The 16887-nt window shown below is 34.0% G+C and overlaps 1 protein-coding gene across 2 annotated transcripts in view; it reads left to right on the top strand.

Moving 5' to 3' along the window:
- Positions 1-10038: 10038 nt before the first annotated feature.
- The window catches only part of LOC111054411, a 33959-nt gene continuing 27110 nt past the window's right edge, over positions 10039-16887 (top strand). Inside the window, exon 1 of one of the 2 annotated variants that reach the window (XM_039424130.1) lies at positions 10039-10420. In XM_039424130.1, the coding sequence (XP_039280064.1) occupies positions 10400-10420 (21 nt within the window). In that variant the 5' untranslated portion in view covers positions 10039-10399. The remainder of the gene's footprint in view (positions 10421-16887) is intronic. The other variant, XM_039424131.1, reaches the window with a different exon arrangement.

Genomic DNA, 16887 nt, shown 5'->3' with positions numbered 1-16887 from the left:
TACTTTTTTTTTTCTCTTAAATATTCATATTAATTAAAACTTTTACAATATTTCCATTCATAAATAAATCCTTAGTTTAATCAATGAAATTAACGTTTTGGTAGAGAGTTAGTGGGAAGGATATTTTTAATATTCTTTCCGAAGAATGGACATTGGTATGTCCAAAGCTCCACCAATTTATGTAGATGCATAACAATACAATTATCTATAGTTATTATATTACAAATTGAAATTGAAATTTATTCTTCCAAAAAATACATTACATTACAATGTATAACTGAAAATAGTGGAAAAATATTGTTTTAAACAACCCCTGAGTTACTACAGTGTGGGGTCGTTCATGTTCCATATGCATTTTTTATTCTCTTGATAAGTATGGTTACAGTGTTAAACAAATATAAGAATTAAACAAAAATAAAACAGCAGAGCTCTGCATGAATAAAAACGTAGATATAAACTATAAATATTATGCCTTCAATATGAATAATAGTAAATATCATCAGATCCAGTACTAGAAACTATCAAGTTAAAATCTGAACAATAATGAGAGAGAATGCTAAATAAAACTGTAACTAGATAAAGCTATGAAATATAAGAAATAAATTTAGCTGAATTGAACTCATGAAGCTTGAATGATGCAATCTGGTAATTTGAGCATGTTGAAATGCCATACATACATAATAAAATTACTAAATTAATATACTGAAATAAAATTTCTTGAAACAATGTTTCCACTTCATTCCTCTCCAATAGCCAACTCTTGGTCAAGTGTCTGAATCTATTCAAGCGTAATGCATCCTTTATTTCACTAAAGGTTAAAAATCTGGTATGGCGCACTCACACAACTTTCCTTGCCGTTATGAAAATTGATCACCTGACGCTAGTGTTCCCGCGCATCTCAAGTCTACTATTTAAAGATTTGAGCCAGCTGGTGACAGGGCAATAACGCTGGAGACACACATGAGGTCTGCTATCTCTTCATAGTGAATCATTTAATAGAATCAACCGTAATTTGCAATTGAATAATCACATTTTCTCGAATTTAAAGCTTATTTTCAATTTTAGGTGAAAATGTTACTGAACATTAATTGTAGAGATTTTCATGCTCAATCTACTACACTTGATTTTTTTTGTTTCAATCGTATCTGAAGCCTGATAATTGGGAATCTATCTGCATTGATGGGGCGGATCTCCTGAAATTTTTACAGATACGGGACTTGTGGCAGTTGATAGAGCTTATCGATGACTATTTTAGGTATAAATTTGATCAAAATCGTTGGAGCCGTTTCCGAGAAAATCACGAAAAACCCTGTTTTTGACAACATTTTCGCCATTTTAGCCGCCATCTTGAATTGCATTTGATCGAAATTGTTCGTGTCGGATCCTTATAGGGGAAGGACCTTAAGTTCCAAATTTCAAGTCATTCTGTCAATTGGGAGATGAGATATCGTGTACACAGACGCACATACACTCATACACAAACACACACACACACACACACACACACACACACACACACACACACACACACACACACACACACACACACACACACACACACATACAGACCATTACCCAAAAACCAGTTTTTTGGACTCAGGGGACCTTGAAACGTATAGAAATTTAGAAATTGGGGTACCTTAATTTTTTCGGAAAGCAATACTTTCCTTACCTACGGTAATAGGGCAAGGAAAGTAAAAATACGAGGAGCGACATACAGAAAGAATCTCCTCAATTTCTTTCTTGGACGAGGCGGAATAAAGTACCCTCCTGTACGTAGCATTGGGTGACGTACTTCATAGATGAATTCATTGAGATCTTGGCCGCTTTCTTTGTAAAATAGTTCTAGCACTTTGTGAAAGTATTAATACCTTAATGGTAAGATATTTCTATCTCTAAATAGAATGAGGGAATTATGTCGAGCTGATTTCCTACTTATCACTCTCATTATGAATTTCTGGCCTACTACTAAGGGATTGAGTGTTGTTATGTAAGCCCCTCCCCACATTGTAATGCCATACTGTAGCCTGCTCTCTACAAGTGCATGATACAACATGGTTAAAACATGGTCAGGACAAAGATTTCTCAAAAAGTAAAATTTCCTGCATGCTATGACTAATTGTTATTTTAGATTCTGTATATGTTCGTTCCAGTTCAATTGCGAGTCCAATGTTAATCCTAAGTATTTAAGGGATTTTGCTTCAGTGATTAGTTTGCAGTCACAGTTATCCCTATTATCACAATCTGGGCTATGGAATGGTAGACAGAGAGGAATTGGTTGCGGCCGCAGAATAATCCTGAGTATTTTTGATTTATCGATATTTAGTTGTAAATAGTTGTAACAGAGCCAAATATTGATTAGTTTTAGGTCTTCAAGTATATATGTTTGTAGTTGTGGTTCTGAATCTGTGGTGTAGCATAGAGCAGTATCATCGGCATAAGAAGTGAAAGTGCCTTTGAAGTTACCATTGCAAAGGTCATTGATATAAACAAGAAACAGTTCACTTGATAGAGCTGACCCTTGAGGCACGCCATTTTTTATGATAGCAGAATTACTCAAGGAACCCCCCACATTAACTCGCTGAGAACGTCCCGATAGAAAGCTCTCAAACCAGCCATTACATACACCCCTTACGCCAGCATCATACAGTTTTCTCAGTAACTTTCTATGATTGATACAGTCGAAAGCTTTCCTGATGTCAAGGAATAAACCTGCGACTTTTTTCAAATTGGTTGTTGCTATAAAATTTATTAGATTTAAGATAATTCTGTAATCTGTTCTTGACTTTTTTCTAAAATTTTTGAAAAGACAGATAATAAAGCTATGGGTCTGTAATTATTCATTAATTTTGTGTCTCCTCCTTTAAATATGGTTATTATAACACTCTCTTTGAGTTGACACGGATATGTCCCTGTTAAAAAACTCAAATTTGTATATATAAGATAGAATTTTTAAGAGAGGTTCTTTTGCAGCTTTAATTATTGATGTTGTAATCCCATCTTTACCCGGCGATTTTCTGCTTTCTCATATCATATACAGTTCAATAATTATTTTCTTAGTCTATATTATGTAAATTCATCTATAATTTTGCTGTATTGTAAGCTATTGTATATAAGTGTATATTATTATTATTATTGTCATTTGTTACGTGAAGCCACAAAGCTGAGCAGAGCTCAAGTGGCATGTTAAGCTGCGTACACATATTCGCGCTTCCAACCAGCACCGAGCACGCTCCTCCCTCGTACCATCATCGAACCACAGTCGCACCGCCCACGCACCCATCATGAACGTTATGGAAGATGTTAGATCTTCTCGCGTTCCCCGGTCGAACCACTGTTGCTCCCCGGTCGATCATCAATCGCTCTGCTGGAGTGACGTTCGGTTGCGGAGCAGAGCGAGAGTCTGTACGCACCTTAACATGTCATGAACATTTTTCCATGCAAAGTGTATGATGCATCTGTATAAACTCAAAGTATGAAGGCACCACAACATTCCTCCATTGTATAGGAACACGCTTCCACAAGTACATTAGTAATTGAAGACAAGAAAAGCCTATGACTACCACATAACCGTATTCTTTCAGGTAGACAATTGAAGAGCTTCAGTCCCGAATAATATGGTCCTTTTTCCAAAAGTGTCAGTCTGTGAGCGGGGTACTGATATACAGCTGAACTCTTTGCTCTTGTGCTATAGCCATGGCAAACTAAATCTCCTTCAAATCTCTCTGAATTTCTGAAGACAAAATTTAGAGTCTCAAGGAAGTGTATAAGCCAGTATATATTGTAATCTACATAAATAAAGTAATCAATCAATCAATCTCTCTCTGACTGATGTGAATTCAGTAGGCTTCTTGAGATCCGCTGAAGTGCAGTTTCATTATCAGATCTTTCAACGCCACTTAGAAGAAATTGTGCTCTATTCGTAGTTTCTTTTTAATATATATATATATATATATATATATATATATATATATATATATTATATATATATATATTTATTTATTTATTTATAATATGTTTTACTTTTCTTCTTCATCTATTCTCCCTGTCCCATTATTTTTCTCTATTCTCTCTTCCTCATGGATAGAGCTTTCTGGATAGATCTGATAATTATAACAATTAATCTGTCATTTTCCAATTATCTACTAATTTCTCTTTTTCTTAATTGCATCAATACTATTTTGCTCATGATACTATCGTTTATTTTGTTTAATTATCTGGATGTATATTTTGTAATGCTGTTTTTTGTTCAATGGGTCGTTCGAGACCTAGCACCCAATAAGTACAGTATAAAACTTTTACATCTTGTGTAATATAGTATTCAAAATACTATGACAGTTCATTGATTGAAAAAGCTGTCATACTCGATATTATCCTGTAAAAATAGAGACAAAAAATAGTGATTCAATTTCAGCTTCCTCATTAAAATTTCACACAAGTAGACAAAAATAATATAAAAATAAGTACATTTTTATTGAATAAATAATTGAAACAGATGGAATTAAATAGAGAATGCATTTATTCAAATGCTAATTAATATATAATTATTATTTAACGAAAATCTTAAATAAATTCTGTAAATCACCACGAAGACTTCTGCTACTGCAGACATTGACAACAGGGTTAACAGGAGCAAAGGTCTTGAAGCAAAGGCAATTAACAATAAATAGTAAGAAATGTCAATTCCTACAATTCAAAAGTAAATATAATTCAGTAGAGGATAGAGAAATAAATGTGTTTGTAGAGGAAAATGAATTAGACCAAGAAGAGAAAGTAGCATTCTTGGGAATTTTATTGGACAGGAAATTAACATGGCATCCTTACATTGAGAGGATATGTAATAAGATATCATCTGGAGTATTTGTCCTGCGGCAGCTTGCTAGGCTGAATGATAAAAAACTACTGTTAACTGCTTACCATGGACTTATACTATCTCATATTAGGTATGCTATTTTAGTATGGGGTAATTCATCTCAACAAAATATGGACAGGGTGTTTAAGATTCAAAAGAAGGCACTCAGATGTATAGAGAAAGTGAATAGGTTAGACACTTGTAGGCCTTTATTTAAAAAGCTTGGTCTATTAACTGTGCCATCTTTGTATGTATATGAAGTTGTAATGCATGTGAAAACGAGTGGTGTGATCCAGAATTCAGATGTTCATGAGTATAATACGCGAAACAGAGCAGATTATCATATAATGGGTCACAATAGTAGGTTATTTGAACAAAAACCAGATTATATTGGTAGGAAATTTTATAACAAGCTACCTCAAATCTTGAAAAGTAATGATGATTTGAAGATTTTCAAAAAACAAATTAAAAAATATTTAGTTGATAGAGCTTTTTATAGTGTACAAGAATTCCTTTCAAACCTAAACTAGGTTGAACTACTTAGTGTTAGAATTATTATGTAATAACATGACTTGTCTTATACTCCATGACTGGAGTCTTTAGGACGTAATCTTAAAAAAAAAAAAAAAAAAAAAAAAAAAAACAGCTAGATGGAAATTCGATGAGAACTACTATCCAAAAATTATTTGTCAGCCCGGAAATCGAACCCGGTACCTCCCAATTGCCAAATATGTTTATTCTACAGCTTATAAAAATTTTTTGGAAACACTGGTATTATTATTTTACAGTACTAGTACTTTCTTGCTATAAGTTCAACCAAATTCTTCATAGAAATAGAATTCTTCATTAATAACATTAAAGTGCTCACAGAGTTTTTATTTTCGACTATTTTAGAGTTCCCGCGAATCATTCTACTAATTCAAGGGTTCTAGTAATCCGAATCTGAAATCAAAATTTTGCTATCTCGATTTTTAGGCGATTCAGATTTTTGGTAACTAGGCCGGGAGAGCCTACACACTCACGGATTTCGCCAGAGCCGAGCCGCGCCAGTAGCTCTGGACAGATTTGGCTCGGCTCGCAATAAAATCGCCTACACACACGGATTTCTCCCGAGCCGAGCCGAGCCGAGCCAAATCCGTAGGTGTGTAGGGCCCTTTAGATGTCGAAGGCAATAGGAAGAGGGGAAGACCTAGGAACAAATAGGAAAATTGTATCGCCCATTATCTTGTACAGAAGAGACTAAAACCAAACGAAGCCCATCACCGAGACTCCTGCAAGCGACTGACCCGACCACACCTGAAGAATAAGTTGAATACATCATGACCAATAATTCATGTTATAGGCATGTGACAGTTTTTTACTTCTAGAATTGGTTTTTGAAAAACACCAACCTTTAGCTTCAATCATCATTCAAGATCAATTATATTTTTGACTAGTAGTTCTGTGAACAGTAGACCTCGCGCAGTTATAAATCACAGCCTCCTCTTATACTGTCCATCAGAGTAAATCCTGTCTGCATGTCGTGTCGGCGAGATATCGGTGTGAAAACGGCTAATGGCTGTTGAGGTTGGTGTATCAAAAATGCTAACATCAAAAGCTAAACTCCTTCAAGGCATACTGGCAACAGGACAGCCCGAGTTCAAAGAAGAGAAAGATCTAGAGACAATACTATGTCATTTTAGTTAATTGCATGCAATCAATAGCTCATTTACTAGTAGTTATGCGAACAGTAGACCTAACTCATGAATACAACTTTCAATCTGATGAAAAGGGCCAGTACAGTAAGTACAGTATATTGTGAAGATTTAGCCATGATTGTCATCTATTATTTTCTGCATTGAAAGTGCTAGAGACACTGTTTCCAGGGACACCGGACTTATCAAGGAGTACTTTTATATCAAATACCTTTTAAATGAAAAAGACTAAGAAATTGTCAAAAAACCACAGATTTATTGATACTCAGAAAGACCGGTTTCGGTCATTATCAGAGCTTATCAGAGATTGACAATGGTGTAATTACCGAAATCGGTATTTCTAAGTATCAATAAATCTGTGGTTTTTTGACAATTTCTTGGTCTTTTTAATTTAATGTTAATAATTACCACAATATCAACTTCTCAACTAGCCTACACAAAAAGGAAAAAAATTACCTTTATACCTTTACATACACATTCTTCTCTACAACTGCAGTATTGGACTCCAATACAATAAAGATTTTTTAAAATAATTATCCAATTAATTTGTTGAATAAATTTAATAATAATAATAATAATAATAATAATAATAATAATAAGATGATTCAATTTAATTACCTTATTCTATCTCATCATAATAATTTATTTTATAATGATATTAGAATAAGATAAAACAATATTAGTATTATCTGCAAAAAAAATCTGGCAGGAAAGAGAATTAAACCGGGTCCCACAGAGTGACAGACCATGGTCTAACCGACTCGCCCACCATATGCTCCTAACAATAGATGCAAAAAAGTATGGCAAAGAATTGCTGTATCTTCAAAGACACATCCTTTCTTGATTGAGGTTAGTTTGGTTTTTTAAATATTACAAAAAAACCAGAGGTTTTATCAAAAATCGTTACTGCGCCTTGTTTCAAAGAACTTGCATACCAAATTTCATCCAAATCGGACAATAACTGCGACTGTAACTGCGGTACAAACAAACAGACGAAAGCCGATCGAGTCGAAACTACCTTAGCTTCGCTTCAGTCAAATAGTGCATAAAAATTGCATGCAATTAATAGTCCATACAGCAGCTGATTTTTTTACCAAGTTACATTGAGATATTGAATTGCATGCGTCATGGCATGCAATTTATAATCCACTCGACAGCTTATTCATTATGAATAATTCTATAGTCTGATTCTCACTCTAATATTGGCGTATGAAGGAGGCTCCTTTTCCTTTTATATTCAATTTATAATCCACTCGACAGCTTATTCATTATGGATAATTCTGTAGTCTGATTTCCACTCTAATATTGGCGTATGAAGGAGGCTCCTTTTCCTTTTATATTATCCTTGTTTATACGTCGACGCGCAATTTAAAAAGGAACATACCTGTCAAATTTTATGAAAATCTATTGCTGCGTTTCACCGTAAATGCGCAACATATAAAACATTTAAACATAAAGAGAGATGCAAAACCGTCAACTTGAATCTTAGACTCACTTCGCTCGGTCAATAATAACTGGTTACTCTTAGATACGCAGCTTTCAATATATAGAAATTGGTCATTTTTTTGTATTGAAATAGTGGTTAAAGTAGGCTACACTCAAGGATGAAATTTCTATTTTTCGACTGAATTTGCCTTTATGCATGATTTTGAACCGGCTTGATGAGCCGAGAAGAATGAGCAGTACTGTAGTATGATGAGATCCGATGATTGTGTCAAAAGTTATGAGAGTTTGAAATTTTTACACAATTTTAATGTGTCATGGGCGCTTCTCCGCTAAATTAAGTGCATCTAACGGGTGATTCTCATAGAACATGATCTTATGAACTTATATCAGAACTTATTAATGGAATACCCCAAAAAAGGAATCTTTATTTATAAAAATAATAAATAATTGATCAAAATTTTGGGTGGGCTCAGTGAAAAAATATTTTGGGTGGCTTCAGCCCACCCAGGCCTTATGGAGTTGGCGCCAATGACTTGAGAGACAAGGAGCGATGGCAGAGGGGATGCGAGAAGCAACTCTAAGTTGCGAAAAAAGGCCCATTTCCTCAACTTAAGATATTTTTAGATTCTTTATTTATCTTTTTAATTTATTATTTCCACATTGAGGTTGACCGTGTGACTGACATTGACCTTGTGGGGGACATTGATCTTGTGGGGTGACATGGCCCTTGGTGGGTGACATGGTCCTTGGGGGTGGAGTGGAGGTGAAGAGGTTTTTCACATCCTATGCCTAACTTCTCCTTTTTATCCTACTCCTCTCCACTAGTAAATACTGAAATTAAGTGCATCTAATGGGTGATACCTATAAAACATGATCTTATGAACTTGTGCCAAATCTCAATGTGAGGAAAATGAAGTTTGAGATGATGGTTGAAGCTAAAAATTAGGTGTTTTAAAAATAGACCCACAGGGAGCATTGTTATCTGGTGTACCAAGAAATCTATATGAGATAGAGCGCTCTACTTTATCACAGGTTTTAGAGCACAAAATTACGCCCAGAGGGGCGTAATAATTCAATTTTTTATTATACATTCAAATGGTGACGATCGAGAAATTAAAATTCTAAAAATATTCTTCTTAAAATTCTATTAATTTTTGGAAAATTGTAATTTAGTAGCCTACTCACTGGAGATAGAGGCCCGGTTGCACTAAAGCCGGTTAAATTTTAACCGTGATTAATCAGATCGTGAACCAATCAGAGGCGGCCTTTTTGATAAGACGACTTCTCTGATTGGTTCTCGTGAAATTAATCACGATTAAAATTTAACCGAGTTTTGTGCAGCCGGCACAGAGAGCTCTCCGAATGATTTCATTTTATTCAAAATTGTATTATCTAGAAAAAAGGAGAGAGCGAATTTTTCTTTCCGATATGACTGGATTTGCCGGAATTATACCGGTACCGTAGATGAAAACTGGAAAATGAACCGAAAATATGAGGAATTTTTGCATTAATAAATTCGTTCTGGTAAATGAATCCAGACAATGTATCCAAACAATATTAAAAAGCAGAAGTGGGCTACAATTTAATATTGTAAGCACCAATGTATTATATCATTGAGGAAGTAAATATTACCAGAGACAAGATATAATAGTGCTTATCCTAGTAATAATCCTTATTGTGCTTTATCCTATAGTGAGGTCCACGTTATAATGGCAGTGGATAGAGATAGAAGAACAGCGTTGCCTCTTCTCTGCCTCAATTTATCTACACTGTCAAAAACAGATTTGGCATCGTTGCGGAGCTAGAAAAGGATAGTACTACCTACCTTGTCAAATTATAGACAAGGATAGCAACATCAAAGTTAATCAAATACTGTCATTATAACGTGGACCTCACTATAGTGCTTATGCTTATCCTTTATCTATGATATTACTACCTTATTTTATCTGTGATTATATTGACTGGACTAGTAGTTGATAGTTTGGCTGCTAGATGGCGTGAAATGTGCAGTGTAGTACTGAAAGTTGAAGTGGAACCGGTCCTTCCGACCATCCAACCATGGATGGTTGAACCTGGAACCACCGCAAGCGTCAGAGCTCACGTCACGCCAGTATAGCGTTGTAGCGTAGCGGTTGACTTCGTATTTTAGTCCAGTCCAGTCTGAAGTCAGTGTCCGTCTCATTCACATGCATTAGTGATTGTTGTTGTGGTAGTAGTAGTAGTTGTAGTTCTCCAGGTGAAACGTAGTCAGTGAAGAGAAAGAACAATCATTACTAACAACTGGAGGAGTTATCGACCAGAAGTTTGTCAAAGATTACAGTGAAGTGATAAGTGTTATGTGATAGGTGTCCGGTGTTGACCGTGTTTTAGATTTGTTTCAGTAGGCTACCTGTCTCTGGTAATTCGTATGGGGATTACTGCATTCAAGGTGAGGGGAAAATTATTGCTTAGTTTTTGTTATATAGGCTACCATAGTTACTTTATTTGGAAACATTTCTCAAATAGTCACTGATTATATTATTCCTACCTCTAATATAAAACATCTTCCTTATTTTTAGACGACAATATTTTTAATTTTGATACGGATGATTCATACAAATAAATAGGGTTTAAAAGTTATTGGTGAGCCATCGTTTCTAATTTCATTCATACTTTAGGCTTAGGCCTACTGAATGTCTTAGTTTATCCTTACTAAAGGAAATATTTTTGATCAGGTGTGTGAAATGACTTAGGCCTATGCTCATGAAATTATTTAGGATCTCCAAGCAATTATTTCTAATCTTTTCAAGAACAAGCTATTTTTTCATTTTTGTCTTAACCAAAACAATAGAAAAATTGTTTAGTAAGAATATTGGAAGTCCAAATTTAATGTCAATTTACAAAAATGGAAAAGATTGCAAATGTATATGCCAATTAACTATTTGTCAGCCTATTTATTCAAGACTTTATTCGGGTTTTGAGAATGAAGAGGTAATGAAAGATTAAAGATTCAGCGAATTTATATACGAATACCATGACCCATGACCCAATAGAAGAAGATAGCAGCGAACGAAGATGAAGGAGTTGACAGCAGTATAGTGAGGTCCACTTTATAATGACAGTGGATAAAGATAGGAGAATAGCGATGGCGATTCTCCGCATTAATTAATTATATTTCTACACTGTCAAAAACATAATTGGCATTGTTGTGGACCTAGAAAAGGATAGTACCACCGGCTTTGTCGAATGATAGACAAGTATAGCAAAACCAAAGTTGATCAAATACTGTCATTATAACGTGGACCGCACTATAGGAGTTATTTAGCTACAGTAGCCATTTAAAAAAATATATCTTACTTGAAACATAATTTCTATTTGATAGGTACTGGTTATAGTCGAAATCTATTATTATATGAGTATCGTACCTATAAAAAAACCCTGAAAGTAAGCTTATTCTTTCTCCTAGATGTAGCGCTTCTGCAAATGGTGAGATTCAATACAACCTGTCAGCATTCTCCATAGAAATCAACAATGCTTCCCATTCAACCAATGCTGACTGTGAATCTCACTATAGTCACCGTACAGTTACGTCATAATATGACTGAATAATAAAATATTGCTCAGTTTAGTGTTGGAAAAGATTGATCAGTTGGATAATCTAAAAATTTGATAATCATATATTTGGTTGATCCTGCTAAATAATATCGCAAAAATATCCATTATTAAGAGTTTACCTTGATGAGTGGCTGAGGACACGTTTATAGATCTTCAGCGAGATCTGCTCTGTAAAATTTAAAAGTGAGGACATCACATAGCTCTTTTGAAATCCTTCTTACACTAAACTTATTGATATTGTATAATAATAGTTGTTCATATTGTTTGTTTACAACTAGGCATATGAGTGGCTGCAATTAGTGCATTTTGTCGAGAAGTTTCACCCAAAAACCTTAGGTTACACAACTTTCGATACTTCATGAGAGAAAAACCCAAACTCTTATTATTAATAAATAAATAGTTTATACAAGTTTGTGGGTTCAGTTCTCCACAATTTTCTCCCATACCTTGCTGTAATTATAATTTAAACATAAAATTGACATTTTACAGCTAGAATGTACCTTGAAGATCCTAGAAATAATTGTCCGACAGAACTATTTTCTGAAAAGAGGGAAACAGAAAGGAAAGCGTTTCTATGACTAATTGATATTGTTGCGATTCAGTTTCTTTAGCTAGTGGAAAAGCAGCAAGGCTGATTGTCAAACACAAAGACTTTATTGTTAGAGCCGTAAATGGCGATGATTCACAAATCTTTCCAGGTAATCTTTTCCAGGTAATACTTAATTCTAGTATATATAACATAAAGTAAATTTTACCTACAAACCAGCAGAATGAAACGAAACAAGAAGCCTATTCCAAGAAAAGAGAAACATTGAATAGATACAATATTGTGTAGAATATTACATTTAATACAAGTCTAAAAGTAAAAATTAGTGATAGAAGCTACAGTATGAAATTGGTGGACCGTTTCAGCTGAGAATGTGTGTGATCGATAAGTTTTAGTGCCGGTTGCACAACAGCCGGTTAAATTTTAACCGTGATCAATTCCACGAGAACCAATCAGAGAAGCCGTCATTTCAAAAACGCCTTCTATGATTGGTTCTCGTGAAATTTAATTACGGTTAAAACTTAACCGGCTGCTAAGTAACCGGGCCTATAAGAGTACCTATTGTCGTAATAATTATAACTTCCAGAACTGTTTGGGTTTTAGCAATTTTTGTTTTTATATCAGTTTCGAGATATATTTTGGGTGAAAAGTTGGAATCTCAAAAGTACGGCGATAGTGTGAAATTTCAAAATGATACTTGGTCCAAAATCTTTATTTTGTAAAAAGTGGATTGACAATCTTATAACCTGAATTTTCTTTATTCCCATGTAGAAATGTAACATCCAATGAACTCTCCATTAATTCTTTTTAATTCATTTTCGACTTTGCTGAAAATCTATTCAATAGTAATCAATCAATAATACCTCTAGGCAGAAAAATTCAAACTGTTGAAAACTCAGGAGAGAGTCGCATCTAAATAATATAGAGCGTTTTGGGGAATCCACCTCCTATGAGCTGACTAGTTGACTAGGTACCCCGGAAAATGTGGATAAACCCAATAAAAACAAAACGTGTTTTCAATGTTATTATATTCTTGTAGTAGGCTATGATAGTTACTTCTATAGTGGAATAGTCAACTTTACACAGCTTGGTAGTTCCTAAAGTGTCATACCCTTCGTTCACCACTTCCAGTGATGTAAAATTCCGTGGAATTTAAGATCGAGGAAATATTCCCAGGGAATTAAAGGGAAATATTCTCAAAAATCATAAATTCCCGGGAATTTATGGGAACTTGAGGAAATTTATGATTTCTTTCATAATAAATGACCGAAAACGACGTTTTTTGTTACACAAGGTCTCAATCACCTGTTATACAACAGATTTATGTAAGAAATATGAGGATGAATAACTTATAAATTGCAGTAAGTACAAAGAAAACAGTAATTTGAAGTTTATAGACTGTTCATAGACTGAAAGGAGAAATGAGCACTAAAAAAATCATTCAATTGCACCACTATTTACATGCTACTTTCATGTCTTACAAGTTGAATAAGATTTTTTTCTTACAAATAAATGACTGTAAATCAGGTAAACAAAGTCAACAAAGTATTGAGTGTAATTTAACTTTTATTGCATGATTTTATTCAATTTATCCGCACAAAAATAATTGACCCCCTGAATAAAGATTAGAGTAGAATATGAATCCAAAAATTAGAAATTATAAAATACAGCAAAATAGGCTAAACTAAAACAAGTAGCATACTCGAGTTTAATTCAATATTAAAAGAAAATAATTCTCACAACCAATGAGCTCACAACCTTTCAAGAGTCATTGAGGCCATTGAGGCTCACTTAACTTGTAATAAGATACTAGTCCAGGCAACGAATGCTCAAAAAGATATAGATGAAAAAGTTTGGAACCCAATTTTTGACCTCGCAGTGTTTTTAAGGATAGTGAGGGGGTAAGCATATAAAAATTCCTCACTCATACCACACTCAACACTAAAGCTGCTATAAAAATTGATGGAAAGCATAAAATTATGAAATAATACATTAAATTGAAGAGAATTGAATGCTCTACAACTCACTGTATTTTAAATACTCATATAGTCCAGTCAATGAAAGATTATAGAGGGAATATTAAAAGTCCTCACTCCTACCCCATGTGTTAAAAAATTACAGTTTTTCGATGCATTGCCGTTGAGTAATAACTTAAGCCCTGAAAGTGCAAAAAAATGGAAGAATAACTGTCTTTTCAAAGATTTTACACTTTTAAAAGTGAATATCTCAAAAACTAAAGAGGATATCACAAAACTCTACTGTACAAAACTTGTAGGAAATGTATCTAGCTTCATTTTTACACCGTTAGCCATGTCGCTGAAATCCATTTCTCCCAGTTACATGCGTGTCAGCCAGAAATGAAAAAATGCAACTTTTAAACTACCCTCATCCCTTAAGCTCAAGGAGTAGGGATGAGGACTTTTGATATGTTCACCTTCTAACTAGTTCAAACAAAGCTGCGAAGTCAAATATTGTGTTCCATACATTCCCTCCAAATTTCCCTGACAATAATAATTGATCTATTGTTGTTAAACTGAAGATTTCACACTCAGCACTATAACGGCTGCAACAATCGTTGGGAGATGCGTAAAATAATGAGACCATAGCAACAAAGACCATTACAACACAGCAGTTCAACAAATGCACCCATGCATTCCTCGTGAAAACCCCTCTGTATTCATTAAGGGAGTTTTTTTGATATCCCGAATGCTACCATCAACAAATTTTATTCATGAACTTTATGAGATACTGTTCTTTTTTCATGTGATATTGTCTTTTTTGCACCAAAGACTTTTGCTTTTAATATAGGCTTTATCAATTTCTCCTTTGTTGATTTATATGTTTTGTATGCTTGTTTTTTGACGAACCAATTGCTACAATTAGCTTACAAGATAATAAAGATCATTTATTCATTTATAGATGAACTTGAAGAGAATATGATGCTCTATGAGCCCATGATTAGCACAGATTTTTTCAATGAATCGTTAAAAAGTTATAAGGCCAAAAAGATGACGTTATTCAATGTATCTGTACATTTTTTGAATAAAAATATTCGAATTGAATTGAAAAGATGAAAAAATCGGAGCCGGAAGGGTTTTTCTTCAAAATGTGATACCTTAGAGAGCTCATACCTAGAAAATTATGAGAGATATGGAAAAATGTTGGAATTGAAACTAGTAGGATAATTTGTGAGCTTTAATATTATATTAGATTGTGTTCGACAAAAATTTCCGAAATGCGCATTTTGTTCGAGATATTTGCAAAAAACAAAATATGGCACTTTCAAACGACCCCCACCACCTTAGCACAGGGGATAGGAGTGAGGACTTTTGATATGTTTACCCCCTTACCACCCTTAAAAGAGGTACGGGGTCAATAATTGTGTTCCAAAATTTTCCCTCTTTAATCTTTCATTGACTGGACTATACGAGTATTTAAAAGACAGTGAGTGAGTGAGCAAAAACAGGCTCAAAGATTGATGATTTATTGATTATATGAATGTAAAATGTGGCTGAGCTTGATCAATATTAAATAGAATAATGATTTCTTGATTATATTGATTTAAAATATGAGTGTGATTGATCTATTTAAATCATTTTTAGATAAATTTTATAATAATTTATGATATTTTTATGATAATTTTTTTTTTTTTAGGTGTATTCCCGGAAATATTGCCAAATCATAAGTTCCTTCCCACTGGGAATATTCCCGATCCTCATCACTAACCACTCCAGATTTAAAAGCTGCTGAGATAATAAAAGGAGTAGCAATATTTTCTACCCGACGCTTAACGGCAATAATATTATTTCAGACCGTCTATTAGCTGGTGCGTTCAGTGCGAACAGCAACATTCCTTTGCATGTAATTGTTATTCAGACATATGGAGCATAGAGTGATTATCTCTAAAGAATATTTCAATATTTAATTCTCCCCTCAAACTCAATTGGTCAAGTGGAGATGGTTTGTAGCTAGTTTTAGAAACAAGTTGTTACCAATTTCTGGTTTTAACAGAACTGAGTAGTGTTTATTTTCAATGTTTCCATGGTGACAAAAAAGGGGTGAAATAGGTGTGGTCATTTCAAAAACCTAGAGATGTAGGCTACCGGTCTTCTTGATAATCTATATCACCCTATCCCTTCACTCTGCTTACTTCTATTAAATAATATCGGGGCACCGAGCTTCGCTCGTTATTTTTATTTATTGATAAACAGAACACAATTATTCTCTAAAATGATCGTGTTTATATTTCACAGCTGGCTAGCTACGTTATCTTATGAATTTCGGGGATGCGATATTTTGATTTTTCACATACTCACTTTTTTACTATCCACAGCTGCTTCAGCCAAGGATGAATTATCCTTCTATCGTCGTTCAGCGAGTTTTCCCAAGGATGAGACCTAGAGCAATCGAATATTTAAATCATAAACCTATGTTCCAAATTTCGTGAAAATCGTTAGAGCCGTTTTCAAGATTCGTTAAACATAAATAACCAGATATAAAAATAGCCAGATATAAAAATAGTCAGATATAAAAATAGCCAGATATAAAAATAGCCAGATATAAAAATAGCCAGATATAAAAATAACCAGATATAAAAATAACCAGATATATAAATACAGAAATTGCTCGCTTAATATAATAGGATTACCAATACGTATGCGATATCAGAAGTCTCGAATTAGAAGTCTTTGCTTCGTATTGAAACGAAAACTGTGGAATTTATGAAAACGAAAACACAAATTGAAACGAAAATC

This window comes from Nilaparvata lugens, chromosome 3 (assembly GCF_014356525.2).
Source record: "Nilaparvata lugens isolate BPH chromosome 3, ASM1435652v1, whole genome shotgun sequence".
Taxonomy (NCBI): Eukaryota; Metazoa; Arthropoda; class Insecta; order Hemiptera; family Delphacidae; genus Nilaparvata; species Nilaparvata lugens.
This window is presented reverse-complemented; position numbering and strand designations above follow the sequence as displayed.